The sequence below is a fragment of the Hemiscyllium ocellatum genome, chromosome 2 (assembly GCF_020745735.1).
Source record: "Hemiscyllium ocellatum isolate sHemOce1 chromosome 2, sHemOce1.pat.X.cur, whole genome shotgun sequence".
NCBI classification, from domain to species: Eukaryota; Metazoa; Chordata; class Chondrichthyes; order Orectolobiformes; family Hemiscylliidae; genus Hemiscyllium; species Hemiscyllium ocellatum.
In genome coordinates, this window is record NC_083402.1 from 9540882 (window position 1) to 9565434 (window position 24553).

General features: G+C 45.9%; 1 protein-coding gene and 1 long non-coding RNA gene across 6 annotated transcripts in view; one reads left to right on the top strand and one right to left on the bottom strand.

Moving 5' to 3' along the window:
* slc5a6a (solute carrier family 5 member 6a) overlaps window positions 1–11281 on the bottom strand; it is a 52202-nt gene extending 40921 nt beyond the window's left edge. For 2 of the 4 annotated variants that reach the window (XM_060834517.1, XM_060834489.1), the window contains exons 1-2: window positions 11241–11281; window positions 6066–6903 (exon numbers count right to left, since the gene is read on the bottom strand). In XM_060834517.1, coding sequence (XP_060690500.1) covers window positions 6066–6413 — 348 coding nt within the window. In that variant the 5' untranslated portion in view covers window positions 6414–6903; window positions 11241–11281. Of the gene's footprint in view, window positions 1–6065; window positions 6904–9418; window positions 9456–9966; window positions 10006–11240 lie in introns of those variants that run through there. The other 2 variants (XM_060834509.1, XM_060834499.1) reach the window with 2 other exon arrangements.
* A 1195-nt stretch (window positions 11282–12476) lies between these two features.
* LOC132826656 (uncharacterized) lies at window positions 12477–21219 on the top strand. 2 transcript variants are annotated; one of them, XR_009645898.1, is made up of 3 exons: window positions 12477–12520; window positions 18493–18615; window positions 21031–21219. It is a non-coding gene; the product is annotated as an uncharacterized LOC132826656 (long non-coding RNA). The 2 variants fall into 2 exon arrangements; XR_009645899.1 differs by lacking the exon at window positions 12477–12520 and adding an exon at window positions 13082–13146.
* Window positions 21220–24553: the final 3334 nt, after the last annotated feature.

A 24553-nucleotide genomic window follows, 5' to 3' on the forward strand; every position in this document is an offset into this window, starting at 1 on the left:
TCTTCAGTTCTGATCACTTAGACCCAAAACAATGCCTGTGTTTTCTCTACACAGATATTGCCAGAACTGCAGAGTTTCTCCAGCAATTTCTGTTTTTGCTCCAGATTTCCAGGATCCACAACTCTCTGTTTTATTTAAATAAACCACAATCATCTTGCTTTGTGCTAAGTATACTCCAATATTGAGAGGTTTTCATTAGATTCCTATCTACTCCAGTCTTGCTCGGGATTCTTGATGCCACACTTTGTCAAAGGGAGGCATTTTCATCTCACCTGTTCATCTTGGGACCACGTGTGTGCAGTTCAGGAACTGAGAGGCCCTGGCAGAACTCAAACTGGGTTTCAGGTTATTCTGTCAACAAGACCTGTGGTCACTTGCCGAGATTGACGGCAAGCTGATATGGCAATAATTCATCGGGTTGGATTTGCTCTGTTTTTAATGGCCAGAACGTACCTGGGCAATTTTCACAGCCAAGCTTATGTCGGTTTTGGAACAGCTTAGCTCAGGGTAAATCTGGCGCTCTGGTTTTCAGCACTATTGCAGGATGTTGGCAGAGCCCATATATTTTGCAGAATGCATTGCCTTCAGCCGTTTGGTGATATTGGGGTGGAATGAACTGAATTGATTGAAGACAGGCATCTATAATGTTTAGGACCCAGATGGAAGCAGAGAAGGATCATCCTCTCGCCATTTCAGGCTGAAGATGGATGCAACTGCCACAGCCTTGCTGTTTGCATTAAGTGCTGGGCTCTTCCATCACCGAGGATGGTAATATCTGTGGTGCCACTACCTCCTCCAGCGAGTTAACTGTCTATCACCAGTCACGACCAGATGTGGCATTACCGTTAAGTTTAAATCTGATCCATTGTTTGTGGAATCACTTAGCCCATCAAATGCATGCTACCTCACCTGTCAGGAACATGCATAGTCTTCTATATTAGTCATGTTGATACCTTTATTTTAAAGCCCTTCTTGATGAAGAGCTTTTGCCCAAAATGTCGATTTTCCTGCTGCTCAGATGCTGCCTGACCTGCTGTGCTTTCCCAGCACCACTCTAATCTTGACTCTGAACTCCAGCATCTGCAGTATCCATTTTCACCTTTATTTTAAAGTGTACTTTGTACCACCCATGGCATTCTCTCCTGCACTCTTCATCACGTGGAGGTGCCAGTGTTGGCCTGGGGTGACAAAGTCAGAAGTTACACGACACCAGATTAGAGTCCAACAGGTTTATCAGCTCCTTCTTTCGGTGAAGTGGACAGAAGGACACAGGCATGGAATATACAGAGATATAACAGCTAGATACTCTTAATTACCTGAAATTGTCAACAGATAAATACAAACAGTGAGTGGAGTGTCACAAGTCAGTGCAGGTATTAAAAGTGTCAACAGTTGAACAAGTGAAGGCACGATCTATGTACTGATTAAGGCAGACAGATAATTATAAAAGTTCACTTGTTATTCAGCCTGTCTACAGTACACTCACTCTATTTGTACTTATCTGTTGATGCTGTTAATTACATGTTACCATTATCTCCCCGTCATTTCCCTCCACTTCACCTGACAAAGGAGCAACGCTCCGAAAGCTTGTGATTTCAAATAAACCTGTTACACTATAACCTGGTGTCATGCGACTTTGCACTCTGCATTGAACCACTTTGATCTCCTGGCAAGGTGGCAACTGTAGATTGGGTTATATGACAGGGCATGAGCGTACAGAACGTTGGTGAATACAATTCTGCTGTTACTGATGGCCAAATCAACTTCTCGATGCCTGGTTTAGAGTGGTAAGCTCAGTTCCAATTAGCACCTTGGTAGTACCACACAACACAATGATGGGTATTGTCAATTTGAAGACGTGACTTTGTTTCAACAAGGACTATGCGATGGTAATTCCTAGCTATGCTGTTATGAACAGATGCACCTGCAATAGGTAAACAAGAACAAGACCACGCACGTTTTTCCCTCTTGATGGTGTCTCACCCATCTCGGTCCTATGGTACTATCAAGCTGCTCATGGTAACAGACCTTGGAAACTGTGGGAAGGGTATGCCATGAGGTGGCAATCAGCAGGTGGCATCCTTACCCATGTTTGACTTAATGAGACTTCAGACGAATCTTAGGGCAAGTACCTCCTGACTTTACACTAGTATGCTGTCATCTCTGGTGGGTCTCTCCTACCAATGGGACTGGATCATGATGGTGATGTCTGAGATTGTGTGTGTGAGGGATGATCCCACCAGTCTGACTGTATCAGCCTATTCTTCAATTAGTCTGTGGGAAAGCCTTCCCAATTTTAGTACAAGGCCCAGAACGACTTTGCAGAATCCACAGGGCTGTGATTAGCATTGCCATTTCTGGTACCTTGGTCAATGGCTGAGTGAACTGTCCAATTTCATTCCTTTTATCGGACTTTGTAGCAAAATAATACAACTGAATGGTAGGTAAGAACGGGGGAGTTTTCATTTTTATGACAATCAACAATATATGGTCACCATTAGATCAGTTTCAATTCCAGCTTTTTAAAATTCAGTTCAAGTTTGGATTTGAATCCCTGTTACCATGGCACTAGCCTGGCGCTCTGGATTACTGGTCGAGTGACAACACTATCACTGCCTCCCTAATTTGCATGCAACTTCCTCCAAGGGTTTATCCAATTCTCCTTCGATTACTTAATCTGCTTCTAACATCTCTCAGTTAATTCTAGCTCACAACTAGCTTGAAAAAAATTCCTCATCCAACTCTTGTCATTTTGTGGATTTAGACGAGAGTTGTAGAAGTTAATTTTCTGAGAGAAAAGGGGAGAGCAGTGAGGGGGTAAGGGGGATACCCTGAATTAAAACTTAGTGATTAGCACACCAATCACCACAAATACTAACAGGCCAGGAATCAAGGGCAAAGTAAGGGATAGAACCTTGACTGCTTTTTATCATTTCTCACCAGCTGCCCCACCCAACTACTTCAATTTAACTGGGATCAGCAGGGACTAGGAACTTGACTAATTGGGAATTCAGGTGTGGTTGATGGCATTATGTGTTACAAAAAGTGGTAACAACTTCTTGAATCATTTGAGAAATAATTTGCTGAACCTTTGGTTGCCCTACACTCCTGACCTTTGGTTATCCAGAATGGAGAGGTGTGGGCAAGTCAGAGGACCTCATCACATGAGTGACCCTGGGCCTGCAATATTGACCAATAAAACATCTAGGCAGGGGGCCATGGAGAGGGTCATGCTTGCCTATTGACTGCCCCTCTTCCACAGCTATGTTTCTGCTCAGATGTTGCTAGACAGGGAGCAGGCTGTGTACACTGAGACTGAAAATGTGTTGCTGGAAAAGCGCAGCAGGTCAGGCAGCATCCAAGGAACAGGAGATTCGACGTTTCGGGCATAAGCCCTTCTTCAGGAAGAAGGCTTATGCCTGAAACATCGAATCTCCTGTTCCTTGGATGCTGCCTGACCTGCTGTGCTTTTCCAGCAACACATTTTCAGCTCTGATCTCCAGCATCTGCAGACCTCACTTTCTCCTGTGTACACTAATACCCTCGATACTTTTGGAGAAAGGTGGGAACCACACAGGCTATCTTCCCTCCAACTCTATTTGGATTTAATCCCCTCCTTCTCTTCTACCTTCGACATTATTGCCTTGCCATAAGAAATAGGAACAGAAGTATTCAATAGCATGATGGCTGATCCAAATTCCTCATGGCCACTTGTGTCCTTTTGCCAGAATCCTTGATTTCCCCTACTCAGCAAGAATCTCAGTCTTAAATAAATTAGCAGGCTTTACATACAAGTTAATCAACTGGAACGTGGGTGGTTTAGTGGTGATGGTTAACAGATGAAAAATACCTCGAATGACTGGATGGTGGAGGGAAAGACACTGTTCTGTCATTTGTGATTACACTTCCAGCTATATAAAAGAAACAAAAACATGTAACAAGGTCTCGTGATACTGTGGTATTGTCCCTACACCTGAGCTAGGAGGCTTGGATTCAGGAACTACCCACTCCAGTGGTGTGTCATAACATCCGGGGACAGGTCGATTAAAAATACTAAAAATCCGTAAGTGTCTTTGATCTGTAAGCTCACATTTGCCAGTAATGTGTTCGTAGGTTGACAGGTTTAGATAAGGCAGACAATAGAAGGCAGACAATGGAAAGCTGAGTATACGAGGACCAGGGATACCGATTTACAGTTGTCGGCAAAAGGTAAGGGGAATGATTATACAGAATCTTTTTTTAAATGCAGTAAACAGCAATGGCTTTGAACTATAAGGGTGGTGGAACCAGAGATGAGTAGTGATTTCAAGATGAAATTGCCTGGGCACTTGAAGGAAATTAACTTGCAGGGCTATGCAGATTGAGCGGGGGAGTGAATTGAATTGCTGCACTTAGACATGACCTTGACAGGCTAAATTATCTCCTCCTGTGCCATAACCACTAACCAAATGAACTTCACCCCACAAATGTAAAACACTGCAGATGTTAATCTGAAATAAAATACTGAGAATCTTCAGCCTGTGTGAAGACAGAAGCAGTTTACATTTCAAAGCCAAAACATGTTGTTTCTATTTTGTATTTCAACCTTGGCGTGCATTTGTTAAGAATGATCAGACTAAAAGCACGGAGTGCTGGTGCGATCAACAGGAAAGTGGTACTTCCTTGTGGTACTGACTAGAGGTGAACATTTATTGTCATGCACATTTAGGAAGCCTGTAACGTATAAAGTGATATCCAAAACAATCCATGCAAGCATCTAAAACAGAGTCTAATACAGCTCATAACGACTGCAACTGGTCAACAACTGAACCATCCTGTACTTAAAGGACAGTTGCAGTCCTTTCCAGAAGGGGCCCGTAAATCGACAATGTACAGCATATTGTGTCCAACTAGTCTATACCAGAGTTAATGCTCTAAGTGAGCCTCCTCCTAACATCCACTCACTGACCCTCAGGTTCTCCTCTCTCTCTCAGTATCCACTCACTGACCCGCAGGTTCCTCTCTCTCGGTGTCCACTCCTGACATCATTCACTTCAGCCACTCCCTGTGGTAGTGAGTTTAACATTCTAACCATTTTTTGGGTAAAGGCATTTCAGTGGCTACTCTAATGTCTGACCTCAATTTTCCAACTTCCCCACAAATGGGAACATCCTGTTCTGTGGGTACCCTTCCAGAGCACTGAAGAGAATGTTTCAGTCACCTTGCCAACTTCGCTCCAAGTGAAGCAAGCCACAGTTTCATCTTGCCCAATAGGTTGTAATCATTCCAGTTTATAGAATCTGAGAAGCACGGCCAGGGCGGAGTCGAGCTGGCTCACCCTACTTGTGACAGCTCTTAGAAACAAACCAGTTGACCTGGCTCCTCAGCTACTTCACTTACTCATCCCACAACTTCCTCTCTCTAATATTTCACCCATTTCCATTCACAAGTTCTGTCTGCATCTGCTCCCACTTTCCTTTCAAGCAGCACACTCCAGAACACAACCACTCTTTGTCAAACGAGCTGTTCCCTCTGATAAATCGGAGCCTTCTGCTCACCAATTCTCCTGCCACTGGAAACCGTTTCCCTGTTGAAAACTGATCGTCTTGAAGACCCCAATTAATTTTTTTTTATTTGATCCTGGGAAGTGGGCATTTATTGCCCACCTCTATTTGCCCAGAGGGCAGTTAAGAGTTAATCACTTTGCACGGTTCTGCAGTCACACGTAAACCCGACTAGGAAAGACAGATTTACTTTCCCTGAAGGATATTTGTGGGCCAGATGGGTTTATCCAACAATTCACAGTGGTTACATGATTACGATTAGGGCAATTTTTAAAATTCCACATTTTGTCTTGAATTCAAATTTCACGATCTGCATTGGTGGGATTCAAACCCATGTTCCCAGATATTACCCTGGGGTTGTGGATTGCTAATCCTTTGATATGACCATTATGTCCACTACCTCCCACCCCCACAGCCACCTGATAAAAACAATCCCAGGTTCTCTCCATAAGACAGGTGGAGGGATTCTGGTCTCCTTGTAATGTCTTGCTCCAATCCCTTGCTTTCTGTTTTTTCACTTACCTCATAGGTACTGGTGATCTTCAGCCGGTAGAACATGGGGACAAAGATGTGAGCAGGAATGAGAAGCCCAAGGAAGTAGGAGCAGCCCAAGAACCAGTACTCAGTGCCGAACGTGTAGATCTCAGCTGGCACACCCAGGATGGCAACAGCTGACTGGAAGGAGGCAAGGAGGGAGAGTGCGACTGGCAAGAAGGTCATGCTACGTCCCGCCAACAGGAACTCCTGCGTCGTCCGCTGCTGACCACCACTCAATGCATAGAAGAGGCCAATGACCGAGGAGACGATCAGGAGGAGAGCAAAGATGACATAGTCAGCCACAGTAAAGCGCATTACAGTTGAAGTGGCCATTCTCACGGGGGGCTGGGTGGGGAGGTTTGCAGCACAATGCCTTGTTCCTCGCACAAACCCTCCACGTTGTCACAGCCTCCCCAGGGAGAGAATCACCACTCAGTTCAGACAGACCGGGGAATGAGGGCAGTTTAGAGCGTCACAGCAAGGTCCGTGTCATTCTCATTATGAGTCCAAGAGGTCATTAGTGTGCACACACCTACACACCCACAGGCAACTGGTCTAATGCAGGGCTCAGTGAAAGTGGCACAGCCAGACTCCTCTCCCTCAACCGTGTGTCTCCTGATCAGTTTGATTGCCGCCTCTTTCTGGTCATTCCTTTCATTAACGACCCACCAGAATGTCTGTGCAAACACAACGTCTCATGGATAGGCGGAGCAGAGATCATCGGGTTTTAGCCAGGTGGAACAGCCAACAGTTGAAGAGAACACGCTGTCCAAGTCTGGTTAGAAGATAAACCAAATGAAGGGGAGGGGACATTCTATCCAGCCTATAGGAAGAGAAGGAACATTTAAACTCTCACAGACAAAGCATACATTTCTATAATCTTTGTCACATCAGTTGTTTCAGAACAGCACAGCAGTTTGTTGAATTACTGTGTACATAAGTCAGCAAGACAGTCCAAAGCTTCAGTGAGTTTAAGCAGAATTAAAGCAGTTTGTAATCCTGGCACGATGTTAACCTTCTTGAAGTGAAAGCTAATTTTAGCACATTTCTATTAATGTTTCTGCTTTTCAGTTTCTTAGCTTACCTTGACCAGGAACCAATCCTCAAGACAATGGGTGAAAGGGAGCCTGCACCCATCATTGTCAGCTCTGATTTTTTTACATCAGAATTACAAACTATAAAGGTGTCAGCAAGGCTCAGTGGGCAGTACTCAGAAGGGGAAGAGTTCAAGTCCCACCTCAGAGTTGAAATTCCCCCAAAATAAAGGGTTGAGACTGCAGTGGAGTAATAAGGGAATCCTGCATTGCCACACCATCTTTTGATGAGCGATTTAAGATCCCATTGCAGCATTTTGAAGGAGAGCAGGAGAGTTCTCTTCAGTGCGGTGGCCAATGTTCATCTTTCAACATGCATCACTGAAACAGATTATTCTCATGTTCTGGGATCTTCTTGCTGTGAGTAAATTGATGACCACGCCAAAGTCTTGCCAGAGACACCCACGTCACATGAGAGAATGAAGAGAATTATTGCTATCTGATGTTACTGGGATGGACGTTGAACCGGAGGGACATGGGCAGTTCCTAAGTTCCTACCATGAGTGTCGGCCACATTTAATTGAAACAGTACAGAAACAGGACATTCAGCCCAAATATATATGGGTGTCTATGCATTCCACCCTATTGACATTTCCTTGAGTGTTCCTTTCTCTATTAGATTAGATTAGATTACTTACAGTGTGGAAACAGGCCCTTCGGCCCAACAAGTCCACACCGACCCGCCGAAGCGCAACCCACCCATTCCCCTACATTTACCCCTTTTACCTAACACTACGAGCAATTTTAGCATGGCCAATTCACCTAACCTGCATATCTTTGGACTGTGGGAGGAAACCAGAGCACCCGGAGGAAACCCACGCAGACACGGGGAGAACGTGCAAACTCCACACAGTCAGTCGCCTGAGTCGGGAATTGAACCCGGGTCTCAGGCGCTGTGAGACAGCAGTGCTAAGCACTGTGCCACCGTGCTATTATGTTATTCAAACTTCCTCTTTAAAGCACTTTTGCTATTTCCCTCAACTACTTCCTGCAATAACTAGTTTCACCACTCCCAGAGCAACCTTCTCCTTGTTTGATTTACTAGTGACTCCCTTGGCTTTCTGGCAGTCATTCTGACCGTTATAGTTCAGAGCCTAGCAGCACTGTAGAGATTGAGAGTATGTGACTCTGATGATATGCTGCTAAGGTTATGGATTCCTGTCTCTCTTTTCACCTGACCATCTGCCTCCATTATATTCTTGTTAACTACTGTTTGACTGAGATATGTGCCCTGCATCAGACTTCAGTGTGATCTGTTTCTCACTGGTGGTTAGTCACATTTCAACTGTTCTTGATGGTCTGCTCGACAGAGCCATATTCATTTCTCCCTCCCCACGTATATATACCTGTCTCTCTCTAAACTCATGCCCCTTCCCCTTCACACCGGACTCTCTCGCCATCCCCTTGCTCCTCAGTCTCCATGTGTACTCAGTCTCTCCCTTACAATCTCTGTCCCTCTCTTTTCCCTCACCTATTCTGTCCCCTCTCCCTCCAGCTCCATTTGTCCCTCCCTCTATTCCCTCTCAACCATACTCTGCCCCTCCCCCTTCCACACTATCCTTCCTTTTTCCTCACTTCATCCACCAATCTCACCCTCCATCTTCCACTCCATCACTCTGTCGCATCCTTTCTGTCTCCTTTTCCATTTCCCTCCCCATTTCCAATCTCTTTCCAAAAATACAAAACAGAATTTAACCACCTGGCCCATCAAACCTACTCTGTCATTCAATATCAGGGCTGACCTGTTTAAGTTTTGCATTCCACATTCTTATTTACCCATCATTTCAAAGAGATGGATATAATCCTTCTGGGTAAAGGGACCAAAGGGTGTGGGGGGAAAGCAGGAAAATAGACTTAGTTGGATGATTAGCCAGGACCATATGGAATTACAAAGCAGCCTCAAAGGGATGAATGCTCCTATTTCGTACATTTCAATCCCTGAGAACTTTTGACTCCCCTGTTGAACAAGCATTTACCTACTCTGTCTCGAAAATATTCAATGATCACACCTCTACCACCACACAGTGTGTTCCTAAGGTGCACAACTCTCAGAAGACAAACTGCCCTTAAAGGGTAAGCCAAGCCTTGGACAAGGTCATTGTGCCCCTCACCCCCATTCCATGGCAAAACCTTCAAAAATGTCAGTGATACCCATATACCCCTCAGACCAGGATGGAGCCCCTGTTATACAGGGGCAATTGAACTCCCTCAGGCTCAGTATGACCACATTGGGAGCTTGCTTACCCCCTCCCTAGCAGAGTCAGGTCTGGGATACTGTTGGACTGTGTGAACCGTGCTCTCCAATGGCCTCACTGACTCTTGCTCACACACAGGATCCAGTCACCAACCCTCAAATCTCCTGAGAGTCAGTGCCCAGTCACTAAACCTCAGGCCACACAGACCACTCTCACTCTTTTGGGGTCCACTCAATGACTGTTGGGTCTCTCTCTCTCTGTCTGTCAGTCCACACACTGACCCTCGGGTCACTCTCTCTCTCCCTCCCTCCCTCCTTCGGTGTCCAGACACTGACCCTCGGGAATAACTCTCTCTGTCTGTCCACTCACTGATGCTCGGGTTTCTTTCTCTCCGTGTCCATTCACTGACCCTCGGGTCTCTCTCCCTCTCGGTGTCCATTCACTGACCCTCGGGTCTCTCTCCCTCTCGGTGTCCACTCACTGACCCTCGGGTCTCTCTCTCTCGGTGTCCACTCACTGACCCTCGGGTCTCTCTCTCTTGCGGTGTCCACTCACTGACCCTCGGGTCTCTCTCTCTCTCGGTGTCCACTCACTGACCCTCGGGTCTCTCCCTCTCGGTGTCCACTCACTGACCCTCGGGTCTCTCCCTCTCGGTGTCCACTCACTGACCCTCGGGTCTCTCTCCCTCTCGGTGTCCACTCACTGACCCTCGGGTCTCTCCCTCTCGGTGTCCACTCACTGACCCTCGGGTCTCTCCCTCTCGGTGTCCACTCACTGACCCTCGGGTCTCTCTCTCTCTCGGTGTCCACTCACTGACCCTCGGGTCTCTCTCTCTCTCGGTGTCCACTCACTGACCCTCGGGTCTCTCTCTCTCTCGGTGTCCACTCACTGACCCTCGGGTCTCTCTCTCTCTCGGTGTCCACTCACTGACCCTCGGGTCTCTCTCTCTCTCGGTGTCCACTCACTGACCCTCGGGTCTCTCTCTCTCTCGGTGTCCACTCACTGACCCTCGGGTCTCTCTCTCTCTCGGTGTCCACTCACTGACCCTCGGGTCTCTCTCTCTCTCGGTGTCCACTCACTGACCCTCGGGTCTCTCTCTCTCTCGGTGTCCACTCACTGACCCTCGGGTCTCTCTCTCTCTCGGTGTCCACTCACTGACCCTCGGGTCTCTCTCTCTCTCGGTGTCCACTCACTGACCCTCGGGTCTCTCTCTCTCTCGGTGTCCACTCACTGACCCTCGGGTCTCTCTCTCTCTCGGTGTCCACTCACTGACCCTCGGGTCTCTCTCTCTCTCGGTGTCCACTCACTGACCCTCGGGTCTCTCTCTCTCTCGGTGTCCACTCACTGACCCTCGGGTCTCTCTCTCTCTCGGTGTCCACTCACTGACCCTCGGGTCTCTCTCTCTCTCGGTGTCCACTCACTGACCCTCGGGTCTCTCTCTCTCTCGGTGTCCACTCACTGACCCTCGGGTCTCTCTCTCTCTCGGTGTCCACTCACTGACCCTCGGGTCTCTCTCTCTCGGTGTCTACTCACTGACCCTCGGGTCTCTCCCTCTCGGTGTCCACTCACTGACCCTCGGGTCTCTCTCTCTCTCGGTGTCCACTCACTGACCCTCGGGTCTCTCTCTCTCGGTGTCTACTCACTGACCCTCGGGTCTCTCCCTCTCGGTGTCCACTCACTGACCCTCGGGTCTCTCTCTCTCTCGGTGTCCACTCACTGACCCTCGGGTCTCTCTCTCTCGGTGTCTACTCACTGACCCTCGGGTCTCTCCCTCTCGGTGTCCACTCACTGACCCTCGGGTCTCTCTCTCTCCCTCTCGGTGTCCACTCACTGACCCTCGGGTCTCTCCCCCTCGGTGTCCACTCACTGACCCTCGGCTTCCTCTCCGTCTCCGTAACGATGCGGTGCCTCGCGCTCAATGACACGCACCTGCGGCCTCTGACCGCTGGCCAATCGGAGAGCACGATAGGATGGGGTGGCCGCCCCGCAAAAACATGGCGGCCACCACGTGGTGCGCAGACCGCCCCGCACAATCATGATGGTGCTGTAGCAGTGGGCGGAGGACGACCGTTAAATGACCTGGATTGAGCATGCGTCAAAAATCCAGCCTCTGGGCCTTGGGGTTCCCTGCAGCGTCTCTCTCGGTTGGTCCCTCTCAGTGTTGGCCTGTGTGTGAGGGGCCGGGACTATGGGATTCATGAATTGCTGAGGCTGAACGTCGGGTCATTTGCGTGAGTTGGAGATGCCGGTGTTGGACTGGGGTGGACAAAGTTAAAAATCACACAACACCAGGTTATAGTCCAACAGGTTTAATTGGAAGCACTAGCTTTCAGAGCACTGCTCCTTCAGGTGGTTGTGGAGGACACAATCCTAACAGAGAATTTACAGCAAACATTTACAGTGTGATGTAACTGAAATTATACATTGAAAAATTGATTGTTAAGCCTTTCATCGGCGTTTCGGGCAAAACCCTTCTCAGACTGGGGGCGGGGCCTATCGTTGTGAGGATCGGTGAGGGGCGGGGCCTATCGTTGTGAGGATCGGTGAGGGGCGGGGCCTATCGTTGTGAGGATCGGTGAGGGGCGGGGCCTATCGTTGTGAGGATCGGTGAGGGGCGGGGCCTATCGTGAGGATCGGTGAGGGGCGGGGCCTATCGTTGTGAGGATCGGTGAGGGGCGGGGCCTATCGTTGTGAGGATCGGTGAGGGGCGGGGCCTATCGTTGTGGGGATTGGTGAGGGGCGGGGCCTATCGTTGTGGGGATTGGTGAGGGGCGGGGCCTATCGTTGTGGGGATTGGTGAGGGGCGGGGCCTATCGTTGTGGGGATTGGTGAGGGGCGGGGCCTATTGTTGCGGTGCGCCTGCTGAGGGTGACGGGCGTGGCCTGTGCGTGAATGGTGTGTCTGGTTTGAGGGGCGGGGCTCTATTGAGGGGTGTGTCCTGAGGTTGAAGAGCGCGACGTTAGGGAGGGGTGTGTGTCTTAAGGATGATTGGCAGTGTCAACACGGGAGGGGCGGAGCCTACGGATCCGGGTGCGTGTTGTGCTGGTTGGGGCAGGGCCACTGTTTTCGGGCTGTGTCCTGTGAATTAGCAGCGCGGCCTGTTGGAGAGGGGTGTGTCCTGAGTGTCAGGGGCGCGGCCTATGTCATCAGGGTGAGTGGCAGGGTCAGTGGTTGTGGGGTGTTTGCTGGAAGTGAGGAGCGCGGTGTATGGGAGAGAACCGTATCCTGAGGATGAAGGGAGTGGCCTAGGGATGAGGGGTGTGTCCTGAGGGTGTGGGGCGTGGACTAAGAGTGAGTGATGGATCCTCAGGTTGAGGGTGTGTCCTCAGTGTAAGGAGCGCGTCTTATTGGCTGAGGGGTGTGGCCTGAGGCTGAGGGGTGTGGCCTGAGGCTGAGGGGTGTGGCCTGAGGCTGAGGGGTGTGGCCTGAGGCTGAGGGACAGTTGATGAGGGTAAAGCCTTTAGTGAGGGTCAGAGCCTGAGTGCTAAGTGTCCTTTGCATGATCACATTTTCCAATATATTATTTAAATAATAGTGACCCTTTATGTTTTTCACATGGACTATCTGAAGTTTCTGTGGAGTCACAAATGGTGCTGAACATTGTGCAATGATCAGTGAACACACCCACCCAGCCTTATGATGGAGGGTATTTCATTGATGAAGCAGCTGAAGATGGGGGTTGGGCTTAGGATTGTACACTGAGGACCTCCTACAAAGATGTCCAGGAGTTGAGATGTCTGACCTTTTAACAACCACAGTCATCTTCCACTGTGTCAGGTATGACTCTATAGGAGTGACCCCAGTCTCTGAGGCAAGGGCACTCTGAAGGTGTTGGGAAACTTAGAAAAATTATGAAAGGGATAGATAAGATAGAAGCAGGCAAGTTGATTTTGCTGGTGGGTAAGGCTTGGATTAGGGGTCATGGCCTCAAGATTAGGGGGAGTAGATTTAGGAAAGACGTGAGTATAAAGCAACTCAAAGACCAGTAAGGCAGTCTATGTGTGGAGCCACAGGAGATGCGGGAGATACTAAATGAGAATTTTGCATCAGTGTTTATTGCGGAAAAGGACTTGGAAGATATGGAAGTAGATTGGGGCAGCACAGTGCCTCACAGCGCCAGGGACCCGGGTTCAATTCAAGCCTCGGGCAACTGTCTGTATGGAGTTTGCACATTCTCCCCGTGTCTGCGTGAGTTTCCTCCAGTTACTCCAGTTTCCTCCCACAGTCCAAAGATGTGCAGGTTTGGTGAATTGGCTGTGCTAAATTGCCCATCATGTTCAGGGATGTATAGGTTAGGTACATTAGTCAGGGGAGATTGTGAAGTAATAGAACAATAAGTCTAGGTAGGTTACTCTTCAATTGGTCAGTGTGGACTTGCAGGGCCAAAGAGCTTGTTTCCACACTGTAGAAATTCTAATTCTAAAAGATGGTGACATCTTCAAAAATGTCCATCTTACAGAGGAGGAGGAGATGCATAAAAGTGGATGAATCCCCAGGACCTGATCAGGTGTACCCTAGAACACTGTGAGAAGCTAGAGAAGTCGTTGCTAGGCCCCTTGCTGAGACATTTCTATCATCGATGATCACAGATGAGGTGCTGGAAGACTGGAGGTTGGCTAATGTGGTGCCACTATTTAAGAATGGTGGTAAGGAAAACCAGGGAACTATAGACCAGTGAGCCTGACGTCAGTGGTCGAGTGTGGTGCTGGAAAAGCACAGCAGGTCAGGCAGCATCCAAGGAGTAGGAAAATTGTTGGTTTGGGCAAAAGCCCTTCATCAGCAATGAGGCTGGGAGCCTTGGGGGTGGAGAGATAAATGGGAGGGCTGTGCGGAAGATAGCTGAGAGTGTGGTGAGTGGATGGAGGTGGGGCTAATGCTGATAGGTCGGAGGGGAGGGGAAGGTGGTACGGATAGGTTGGAAGGAAGGTGGCCAGGTCATGAGGGTGATGCTGAGTTGTAAGGTTGGAACTGGGATAAGGTGGGGGGAGGGGAAATGAGGAAACTGGTGAAATCCACATTGATACCATGGAGTTGGAGGGTCCTGAGACGGAAGATGAGGTGTTCTTCCTCCCGGTGTCAGGTGGTTAGGGAGTGGCGATGGAGGAGGCCCAGACCTGCGTGTACTTGGCGGAGAGGGAGTTGAAGTGTTCGGCCACGGGTCAGTGGGGTTGGTTGGTGCAGGTGTGCCGGAGATGTTCCCTGAAGCACTCTGCGAGAAGGCGTCTGGTCTCTCCAGTGTAAAGCAGACCGCATCGGGAGCAACAGATACAAATAAATGACGTGTGGAAGTGCAAGTGAAACTTTGATGGATGTGGAAGGCTCCTCTGGGGCCTTGGATGGAGGTGAAGGGGGAGGTGTGGGCGCAGGTTTTGCAATTCTTGTGGTGGCAGGGCAAGGTGCTTGGAGGGGAGGGTGGGTTGTAAGGCATGGACCTGACCAGGCTGTCGTGGAGGGAACTGTCTTTGCAGAAAGTGGATAGGAGTGGGGAGAGAAATATATCCCTGGTGGTGGGATCCGTTTGTAGGTGACGGAAATGGCGGAGGTTGTTGGGGTGGAAGGTAAGGAACAAAGAGTTTCTGTCCTTGTTCCAGTTGGAGGGTAGGGTTCGAGGGCAGAGGTGCGGGAAGTGGATGTGATATGCTGGAGGGCATCATCAACCACATGGGAGGGGAAATTGCGGTCCTTAAAGAACCAACTGATCCCACATGGACTCCAGACCCTAAAACTCTTCAGCTGACATCAGTGGTGTCTGGTGCGGCTGCACTTGGAGTATTGTGTACAGTTCTGGTCACTGCATTATAGAAAGGATGTGGAAACTTTGGAAAGTTGTTGGAAGAAATGCTGAGGGACAGGATTTACATGTTTCTGGAAAGGCAAAGACTGTTTAGGGATAGTCAGCATGGCTTTGTGTGTGGAAAATCATGTCTCACGAACTGGATTGAGATTTTTGAAGAAATAACAAAGAGGATTTCATTGGAAAGGTGACCACCCAGGTGGATAAAGGTAAAGTGGTTAATGTGGTGTAGACGGATTTCAGTAAGGTGTTTGATAAGGTTCTCCATGGTCGGCTATTACACAAAATACGGAGGCTTGGGATTGAGGGTGATTTAGCAGTTTGGATCAGAAATTGGTTAGCTGAACGAAGACAGAGGGTGGTGGTTGATAGGAAATGTTCATCCCGGAGTTCAATTGATATTAGTGGTGCACTGCAAGGATCTGTTTTGGGGCCACTGCTGTTTGTCATTTTTATTAATAACCTGAATGCAGGTGCAGAAGAATGGGTTAGTAAATTTGCGATGACACGAAGGTTGGTAGAGTTGTGGATAGTGCCGAAGAATGTTATGGGTTACAGAGGGACATGGATAAGCTGCCGAGCTGGGCTGAGAGGTGGTAAATAGAGTTTAAGGTGGAAACGTGGAGCAACAGGAATAAAGAGTTCTGGGCTAATGGTAAGATTCTTGGCAATGTAGATGAACAGATGTCAGTGTCCATGCACACGGATCCTGGAAAGTTACTAGGGTGTTGCCTGGTATGGAGGGGAAGTCTTACGAGGAAAGGCTGAGGGACTTGAGGCTGTTTTCATTAGAGAGAAGTAGGTTGAGAGGTGATTTAATTGAGACATACAAGATAATCAGAGGGTTAGATAGGGTGGACAGTGAGAGCCTTTTTCCTCAGATGGTGATGGCTAGCACGAGGGGACATAGCTTTAAATTAAGGGGTAATAGATACAGGACAGATGTCAGAGGAGTTTCTTTACTCAGTAGTAGAGGCGTGGAACGCACTGCCTGCAACAGTAGTAGACTCGCCAACCTTTAAGGGCATTTAAATGGTAATTGGATAGGCATATGGACAAGAATGCAGTAGCATGGGTTAAATGGGCTTCAGATTGATTTCACAGGTCGGCGCAACATTGAGGACTGAAGGGCCTGCATTGCGCTGTAATGTTCTATGTTCTATGATTGATGAAGGCAGAGCGGTAGACATGATCTATATGGACTTCAGTAAGGCATTTGACAAGGTTCCCCATGGGAGACTGGTTAGCAAGGTTAGATCTCGTGAAATACAGGGAGAACTAGCCATCTGGATACAGAACTGGCTCGAAGGTAGAAGACAGAGGGTGGTGATGGAGGATTGCTTTTCAGACTGGAGGCCTGTGACCAATAGTATGCCACAAGGGCCGGTGCTGGGTCCAGTACTTTTCGTCATTATATAAATGATTTGGATGTGAACATAAGAGGTATAGTTAGTAAGTTTGCAGATGACACCAAAATGGGAAGTGTAGTGGTCAGCAAAGATAAATGTGAGGTGCTGCATTTTGGGAAAGCAAATCTTAGCAGGACTTGTACACTTAATGGTAAGGTCCTAGGGAGTGTTGCTGAACAAAGAGACCTTGGAGTGCAGGTTCATAGCTCCATGAAAGTGGAGTCGCAGGTAGATAGGATAGTGAAGAAGGCGTTTGGTATGCTTTCCTTTATTGGTCAGTGTATTGAGTACAGGAGTTGGGAGGTCATGTTGTGGCTGTACAGGACATTGTTTAGGCCACTTTTGGAATGTTGCGTACAATTCTTGTCTCCTTCCTATCATCAGGCTGTTGAAAGGATTCAGGAAAGATTTACAAGGACGTTGTTGCCAGGGTTGGAGGATTTGATCTAAAGGAAGGGACTGAATAGGCTGGGGCTGTTTTCCCTGGAATGTTGGAGGCTGAGAGGTTTATAAAATCATGAAGGTCATGGATAGGATAAATGAACAAGGTCTTTTCCCTAGGGTGGGGGATTCCAGCATTAGAGGGCATAGGTTTAGGGTGAGAGAGGAAAGATATAAAAGGGACCTAAAGGGCAACTTTTTCATGCAGAGGGTGGTATGTGTATGGAATAAGCTGCCAGAGGAAGTGGAGGAGGCTGGTACAATAACCACATTTAAAAGACATCTGGATGGGTATATGAATAGGAAGGGTTTAGATGGATATCGGTCAAGTGCTGGAAGGTGGGACTAGATTGGGTTGGGATATCTGGTCGGTATTGAACCAAAAAGTCTGTTTCCATGCTGTACATCTCTATGACTTCAGAGAGTAGCGTGTGGAATTTATGGAATTCTCTGCCTAAGGAAGCAGTTGAGGCAGCTTCATTAAATAATATTCAAGACACCATTGGATGATTTTTTTTTTGTATGTCAGGTGTGTTAAGGGTAATGGGGATCATGCAGGTAGGAGGAGCTGAGGCAATGGATAGATCAGCCATGATCTTAATGAGTGGTGGAGCAGGCTTGACAGGCCAAGTGACCTACACCTGCTCCTGTTACTGTGAAACTATGGAATTCAGCAGGAACAGCAGTTTATTAGAACAGTAATTGATTGCAACAAGGAGAGGAACTCAAAATGGTCTCACAGGATGATGGAGATCACTCTGTCAAACACATGTACCATGCTATTTTTGTCGATTGGGTTGAACAGGTCAGCCAGGAGAGCCTTGAGGAGGAGTTCATTGAATGTATCAACAATAGTTTTCTTGAACAGTATGTAATGGAACCGACAAGGAGCAAGTTATCCTAGATCTGGTTCTGTGTAATGAGACAGGAATGCTTAATAACGTTACAGTTCAGGATCCTCTTGGAAGGAGCGATCACAGTATGTTTGAATTTAGAATACAGATGGAGACTGTGAAGATAAAATCTAATATTAGCATCTTGTGCTTAAACAAGGGAGACTTTAGAAGGATGAGGGAGGAGTTGGCCAAAGTGGCAGCTGAAAGCAAAGACTTTATGGTGGGACATTTGATGAACAGTGGAAGATTTTCAAAGCAATTTTTCAGTGCTCAGTAAAAGTACATACCAGTGGGGAAAAAAAAGGGACTATAGGAAAAGTGATAACCTGCTATGGGTAGCTAAGGAAATAAGGGAGCCTATCAAGTTGAAAGAGAAGGCATACCAAGTGGCCAAGATCAGCGGGAAAGTAGAAGATTGGGAAAGCTTTAACAGTCAACAGAAAGCCACAAAAAAGAGCTATAAAGAAAAGTAAGATACATTATGAGAATAAACTAGCTGGCAATATAAACACAAATAGCAAACGTTTCTATAAGTATATAAAATGAAAAAGAATTGCTAAAGTAAACATTGTTCCTTTTACAGGATGTGAAGGGACGTTTAGTTATGGGATTGGAGGAAATGGCCGAGGCAGTGAACAGGTATTTTGCGTTGGTCTTCACAGCAGAGGACACGAATAACATGCCAGTAATTGACAAAGAGACCAAGGTAGGTGAGGACCTGGAAACAATCACGATCACGAAAGAAATCATGTTGAGCAAGCTAATGGAGCAAAGGATAGACAAGTCTCCCGGCTCTGATGGAATGTATCCCAGGGTACTAAAAGAGATGGCGGGAGAAATTGCAGATGCACTTGTGGTAATTTTCCAAAATTCACTGGACTCTGGGGCAGTTCCAGCAGATTGGAAAACAACAAATGTGACATCACTGTTTAAAAAGGGAAGTAGACATAAGATGGGGAATTATAGACAGGTTAGCTTAACCTCTGTAGTGGGGATAAAAATGCTTGAGTCTATTATTAAGGAAGAAATAGCAAGGCCTCTAATTGGAATTGCCCCATTGGGCAGACACAACATGGATTCATAAAGGGCAGGTAATACTTAACTGATCTACTAGAATTCTATGAAGACATTACAGCACGGTGGACAACAGGGACCCAGTAGATGTGGTGTACCTCGATTTCCAAAAGGCATTTGACAAGATGCTGCACAAAAGGCTGCTGCATAAGATAAAAGTACATGGCGTTACAGGCAATGTATTAGCATGGCTGGAGAATTGGTTAACTATCAGGAAGCAGAGTGGAGATAAATAAGTGCTATTTTGGTTGACAATCAGTGACTAGTGGTGTGCCTCAAGGATCAGTCTTGGGACTGCAATTATTCACAATTTACATGGATGATTTGGATTTGGGGAAAGTGTGTCAAAGTTTGTGAATAACACTAAGAAAAGTGGTAGAGCCAAGTGTGCAGAGGACTGTGAAACTTTGCAGAGTGACATAGATAGCTGAAGTGAGTAGGCAAAGATCTAGCAGATGGAGTACAATGTTGATAAATATGAAATCATCCATTTGGGTAGCCATAACAGTAATAATGACTACTATTTGAATGGTAAAAAGTTGCAGCGTGCTGCTGTGCAGAGGGACATGGATGCCCTTGTGCATGAATCACAGAAGGTTGGTCTGCAGGTACCACAGGTAATTAGGAAGGCAAATGGAATGTTGTCCTTCATTGCTAAAGGGATTGATTTTAAAAGCAGGGAGATTATGTTGCAGCTGTGTAGAGTGCTAGTGAGGTCATATCTGAATGCTGCATGTAGTTTTGGTCTCCTTACTTGAGGAAGGATATACTGGCACCTGACGGGGTGCAGACAAGGTTCACTAGGTTGATTTGGGGGCATTGACGTATGAGGAGAGACTGAGTAGACTGGAATTATATTCATTGGAATTAAGGAGAATGGAGGGGGGGGAATCTTATTGAAACATATAAAATGATGAAGGGAATTGATAAGACAGAAGTAGGGAGGATGTTTCCACTGGCAGGTGAGACTAGGACAAGAGGGCATAGCCTCAAAATTAGGGGAAGCAGATTTAGGACTGAATTGAGAAGGAACTTCTTCACCCAGGGGGTTTGAATCTGTGGAATTCCATACCCAATGAAGTAGTTGAGGCTTCCTCAGTAAATGCTTTTAAAGCTAAGATAGATTTTTTTTAAATGATAAAGGAATTAAGGGTTACAGTGAGAGGGTGGGTAAGTGGAGCTGAGTCCATGAAAAGATCAGCCATGATCTTATTGAAAGATGGAGCAGGCTTGAAGGGCCAGATGGCCTATTCCTGCTCCTAGTTCTTATGTTCTTATACTTCCTTCCATCAAAATTATGTAATTCCATAAATTAACTGTTATTGTGATCATATCAAGTCCACAAGTCAATCAACTGGGCAATGATTACATCAAATTGAATATCAAGCAAGCAAGCAAGTTTTCTCCATCAGCATGTACCTGTTAGATACATATTGAATAGGGCTCTGTCCCCTTTAAGAAAGTTACAATCAAAATAGTGTCTCCGTGAAATTGAATGAATGCATGAGTAAGCTGCCAATCAAGAACCAGCTGAGGTAATCAGTTTACCACCCCCTCTGCTTTTATTAAATACATATATAATTCCTGATTTAAATTTGTCTGATAAGCTTGATATTCTTTCTATTATTCTCTACCCTAAAAGGACCCACACCCCTCGTTCCTCTACTCCTACTATAACTGGCGGAGAATTTGCCCCCGATTACTATTGGTTCTAGTTTTGCTCGAGCTCTTTGATGCCACACTCAGTTGAATGTGGCCTTGATATCATGGACAGTTACTCTCCCCTCACCTCTGGAATTCAATTGTTTTGTCCATGTTTGAACCAAGGCTGTAATGAGATCAGGAGCTGAGTCACCCTGACAGAACCTAAACAGGGTGTCACTGAGCAGGTTATTGCTGAGCAGGTTCTGCTTGGTAGCACTGTTGATGACACCTTCCATCACTTTTTTAATTGAGTAGACTGATGGCGTGGTAATTGGCTGGGTTGGATTTGTCCAGTTTTTTGTGTAGAGGACATTGCGTGGCAATTTTCCACATTTTTTGGTAGATGCCAGTGTCATAACTGTACTGGAAGAGCTTGGCTAGAGGAGCAGCACATCTTCAACACTATTGGCAGAATGTTGTCAGGGCCCATGGCCTCTGCAATATTCAGTACCTCCAACTATTTGTTAGTATCACATGAACTGAATCAAATTGGCTAAAGACTGGATTCTGTGATGCTGAGGGCCACTGAAGGAGGCTGAAATGGATCATCCAATCTGTACTTTTGACTGAAGATTGTTGTGAATGTTTCAGTCTTAATGAATAATGTTTGTATGTATCTAGTATCCTACTCTGCCATCTTGGATCTGGATGTGTAACTTTTAACCTTTACTTTAGTATGTTTTATGCTATCCTATAATTACTGCAATGTTTAACTTTTAACTCTTTTTTTTCTTGTTATCTTGTTCTTAAGATTGTGTACCTAGGTACTTGTACGTAACATGGTAGTGTGCTGACATTTTACACCTTTCACTGTATTCCTGCACTTTTGTACTTGAATATGTGACAATAAAATCAAAATGAAAAATCTATCTTCATATTGCTACATAGATGTGAACTGTTCGTTTTGACAACAATGCCAAACATCCCAAGGATGGCATATTGTTTGAAATAAGAAAAACGTTCTATGCTCCTTTCCAAAAGTTGTCTGTTGTCCTCCTGCCTCTAAATCAACAATATTGGAGTCAGTATCCCAACAAATATTTATCAAGAAACCACAGAAAACCTCTCAACCCTTTCACCTCAGTTCCACACCCAGGAACACTGGGACTTGTTGCATTATATTACATGGTTATAATCCCCTCAAAATACTGACTGAATGTTGACTCAAATCATCAATGTCTGACCACAAGCTGAATGCCAGCAATTGTTTATAAGCTTCAAGTTTGTAGCCAGCAACGAGACTCAGAAAATGACTACGGAAATCATTCATTAAAAACAGGTTGATTTAACTAATCGGGTGTCAGAGTTGGTGGAGGATGTTCTGTTATTGAGCAGTGAGGTCTTCAAACGCATGAGTATAGTTTGGAACGGAACCTACAAAAGGTAACTTTGTAAGGTAACTTGTCAGCATTCAAGTGAAACCTGACTTTGTGCTTTGGAAATGGCCAAGAAGCAAAGTAATTAATTGAGGAACTAATTAAGGAAGATACAAAACAAAATCCAGAAACAATAGGGATATAATGTTCATCAAAAAAAGTAGCATTAGAGAAATTAATGGGAATGAAAGTTGTCAAATCCCGGGACCTATTGATCTGAGACAGTTGAAATAATTAGTTGTTATTATAGAACATACAAACATACTGTTATGCCTGGAAATGGAGCCCCTTATTCCTCGAGTCGTCACTAAAGTTAACACTTTATAAAGTGTGTAAAGGTGTCCTATTTCCTTGACTTTCAGGTCTGGGTTAATGGAAAACACAGACCAGATTTCTGTAGTGAATAAAAATGACTACTTATTTCTAGTAACTAGACCTGGTTACAGGTAAACAGTTGTAACAGTAAAAGTCAAAACTCTAAACCCATGTAAACTCTCGCGCTCTCTCAATCACATACAAACAAGCAGGGTCAAAATAAATTATGGACTGAAGGGAAAAATTGGAAAGACAGTTCAGTAATTTATATTATCAGGTTCTGTCATTGAAATAATCCTTAAAACACTTCTGCTGGTCAGCACTTTGCTTCAGACATCATTCTCCAGATGCTTCCACTGGTTGGTAAGAGGCACAAGGTGGCAGGTTCACTTATCAGTCAAAAGTTGCAGCATACAATAACTGTTCCAGGAAATGGAAACTGATTTTTTGGGGGATTCCAATGAGTTGTAACTGCAGAGAACTGAGAGACTGCTCCAGAGCTGGGAAGAATCTGTAACTTGTCCCCAGTTCCAAGCTGTTCGGTTACCTGAGATCCAGTCACAGTTATTGTTAGGTAAAAGGTCTCTGTCATTGATAACTGTCTCTAGTCCATAGACCAGTCAATTTCTTGTTGCCAGCAAAAAGCTGCAGCCATAATACCCCTTAGTTCCAAATTGTCTACGACTAAAGCTTCAATTACTACTTATTCAAGCTGTCATTTACATGATACCGGGTATTGGTTATCAGGTTGCTTACTTTGAAAACATACAGGCACCCTTTCAAACATTGGTGAAAACTACTCTTTCTCAATTCATTCCATAAATGTTTTATGTAAAAAATGCAGAATACAAAGACACAGTCCTCACCGTACAGTTTAGGAGTAGAAGTAAGCCATTCAGCCTCTCAAATCAGCTCTTCTGTTAAATAAAATCATGGCTTACCTTTCTGTGACCTCAATTCCGCATTCCCATTGACCCCAATAACTCTTATTTCCCTGCCTAACAAAAATATGTCTCCCACCTCAAAAATATTCAAAGACTCTCCTCCGCCACCTTCTCAGGCAAAAAGTTCTAAAGCTGCAAAACATTCTGATAGAAAAAATGCTCTTCAAATTTCTGTCCGAAAAGGGCAATCCTAAATTTTGAAACAGCGCTCCCTAGTTCTGAGTTACCCACAAGAGGAAACAAGTTTCCCACATCTACCTTCTCAAGGATCTTATACACTTTAATTAAGTCACCCATCACTTTTTAAAATTCTAAATGGAAGAAGCCAAGTGTATCCGATGTTTCCTCACACATAATTGCTCATTCCAGGTATCAATCTAGTAGACCTCCTCTAAACAACCTCCAACAAATTTATTTCCCTTTCTTTAATAAGGAAACCAGAACTGCACACAGCTTTGGCAATGTGGTCTCACCAAGCCCCGTAAAATGGAAGTGCAGAATCCTCAGTATTAGATTCAGTTCCACTCATAATAAAGGCCTTTGTTCCATTAGCCATCTGATTACATGCTATACCTGCATATTAGCTTTTTGCGAACACCTAGGTCTTTCTGCACCTCGGAATTCTTCAATAATTAATTAAGATAAATGCGTGGTGCTGCATTTTGGGAAAGCAAATCTTAGCAGGACTTATACACTTAATAGTAAGGTCCTAGGGAGTGTTGCTGAACAAAGAGACCTTGGAGTGCAGGTTCATTGCTCCTTGAAAGTGGAGTCGCAGGTAGATAGGATAGTGAAGAAGGCGTTTGGTATGCTTTCCTTTATTGATCAGAAATTGGGAGGTCATGTTGCGGCTGTACAGGACATTGATTAGGCATCTGTTGGAATATTGTATGCAATTCTAGTCTCCTTCCTATCAGAAAGATGTTGTGAAACTTGAAAGGGTTCAGAAAAGATTTACAAGGATATTGCCAGGGTTGGAGCATTTAAGCTATAGGGAGAGGCTGAACAGGCTGGGGCTGCTTTCCCAGGAGAATCAGAGGCTATGGGATGACCTTATAGAGATTTACAAAATTATGAGGGGCATGGATAGGATAAGTAGACAAAGTATTTTCTCTTGGGTTGGGGAGTCCAGAACTAGAGGGCATAGGTTTAGGGTGAGAGGGGAAAGATATAAAAGAGACCTAAGGGGCAACGTTTTCATACAGAGGGTGGTACGTGTATGGAATGAGCT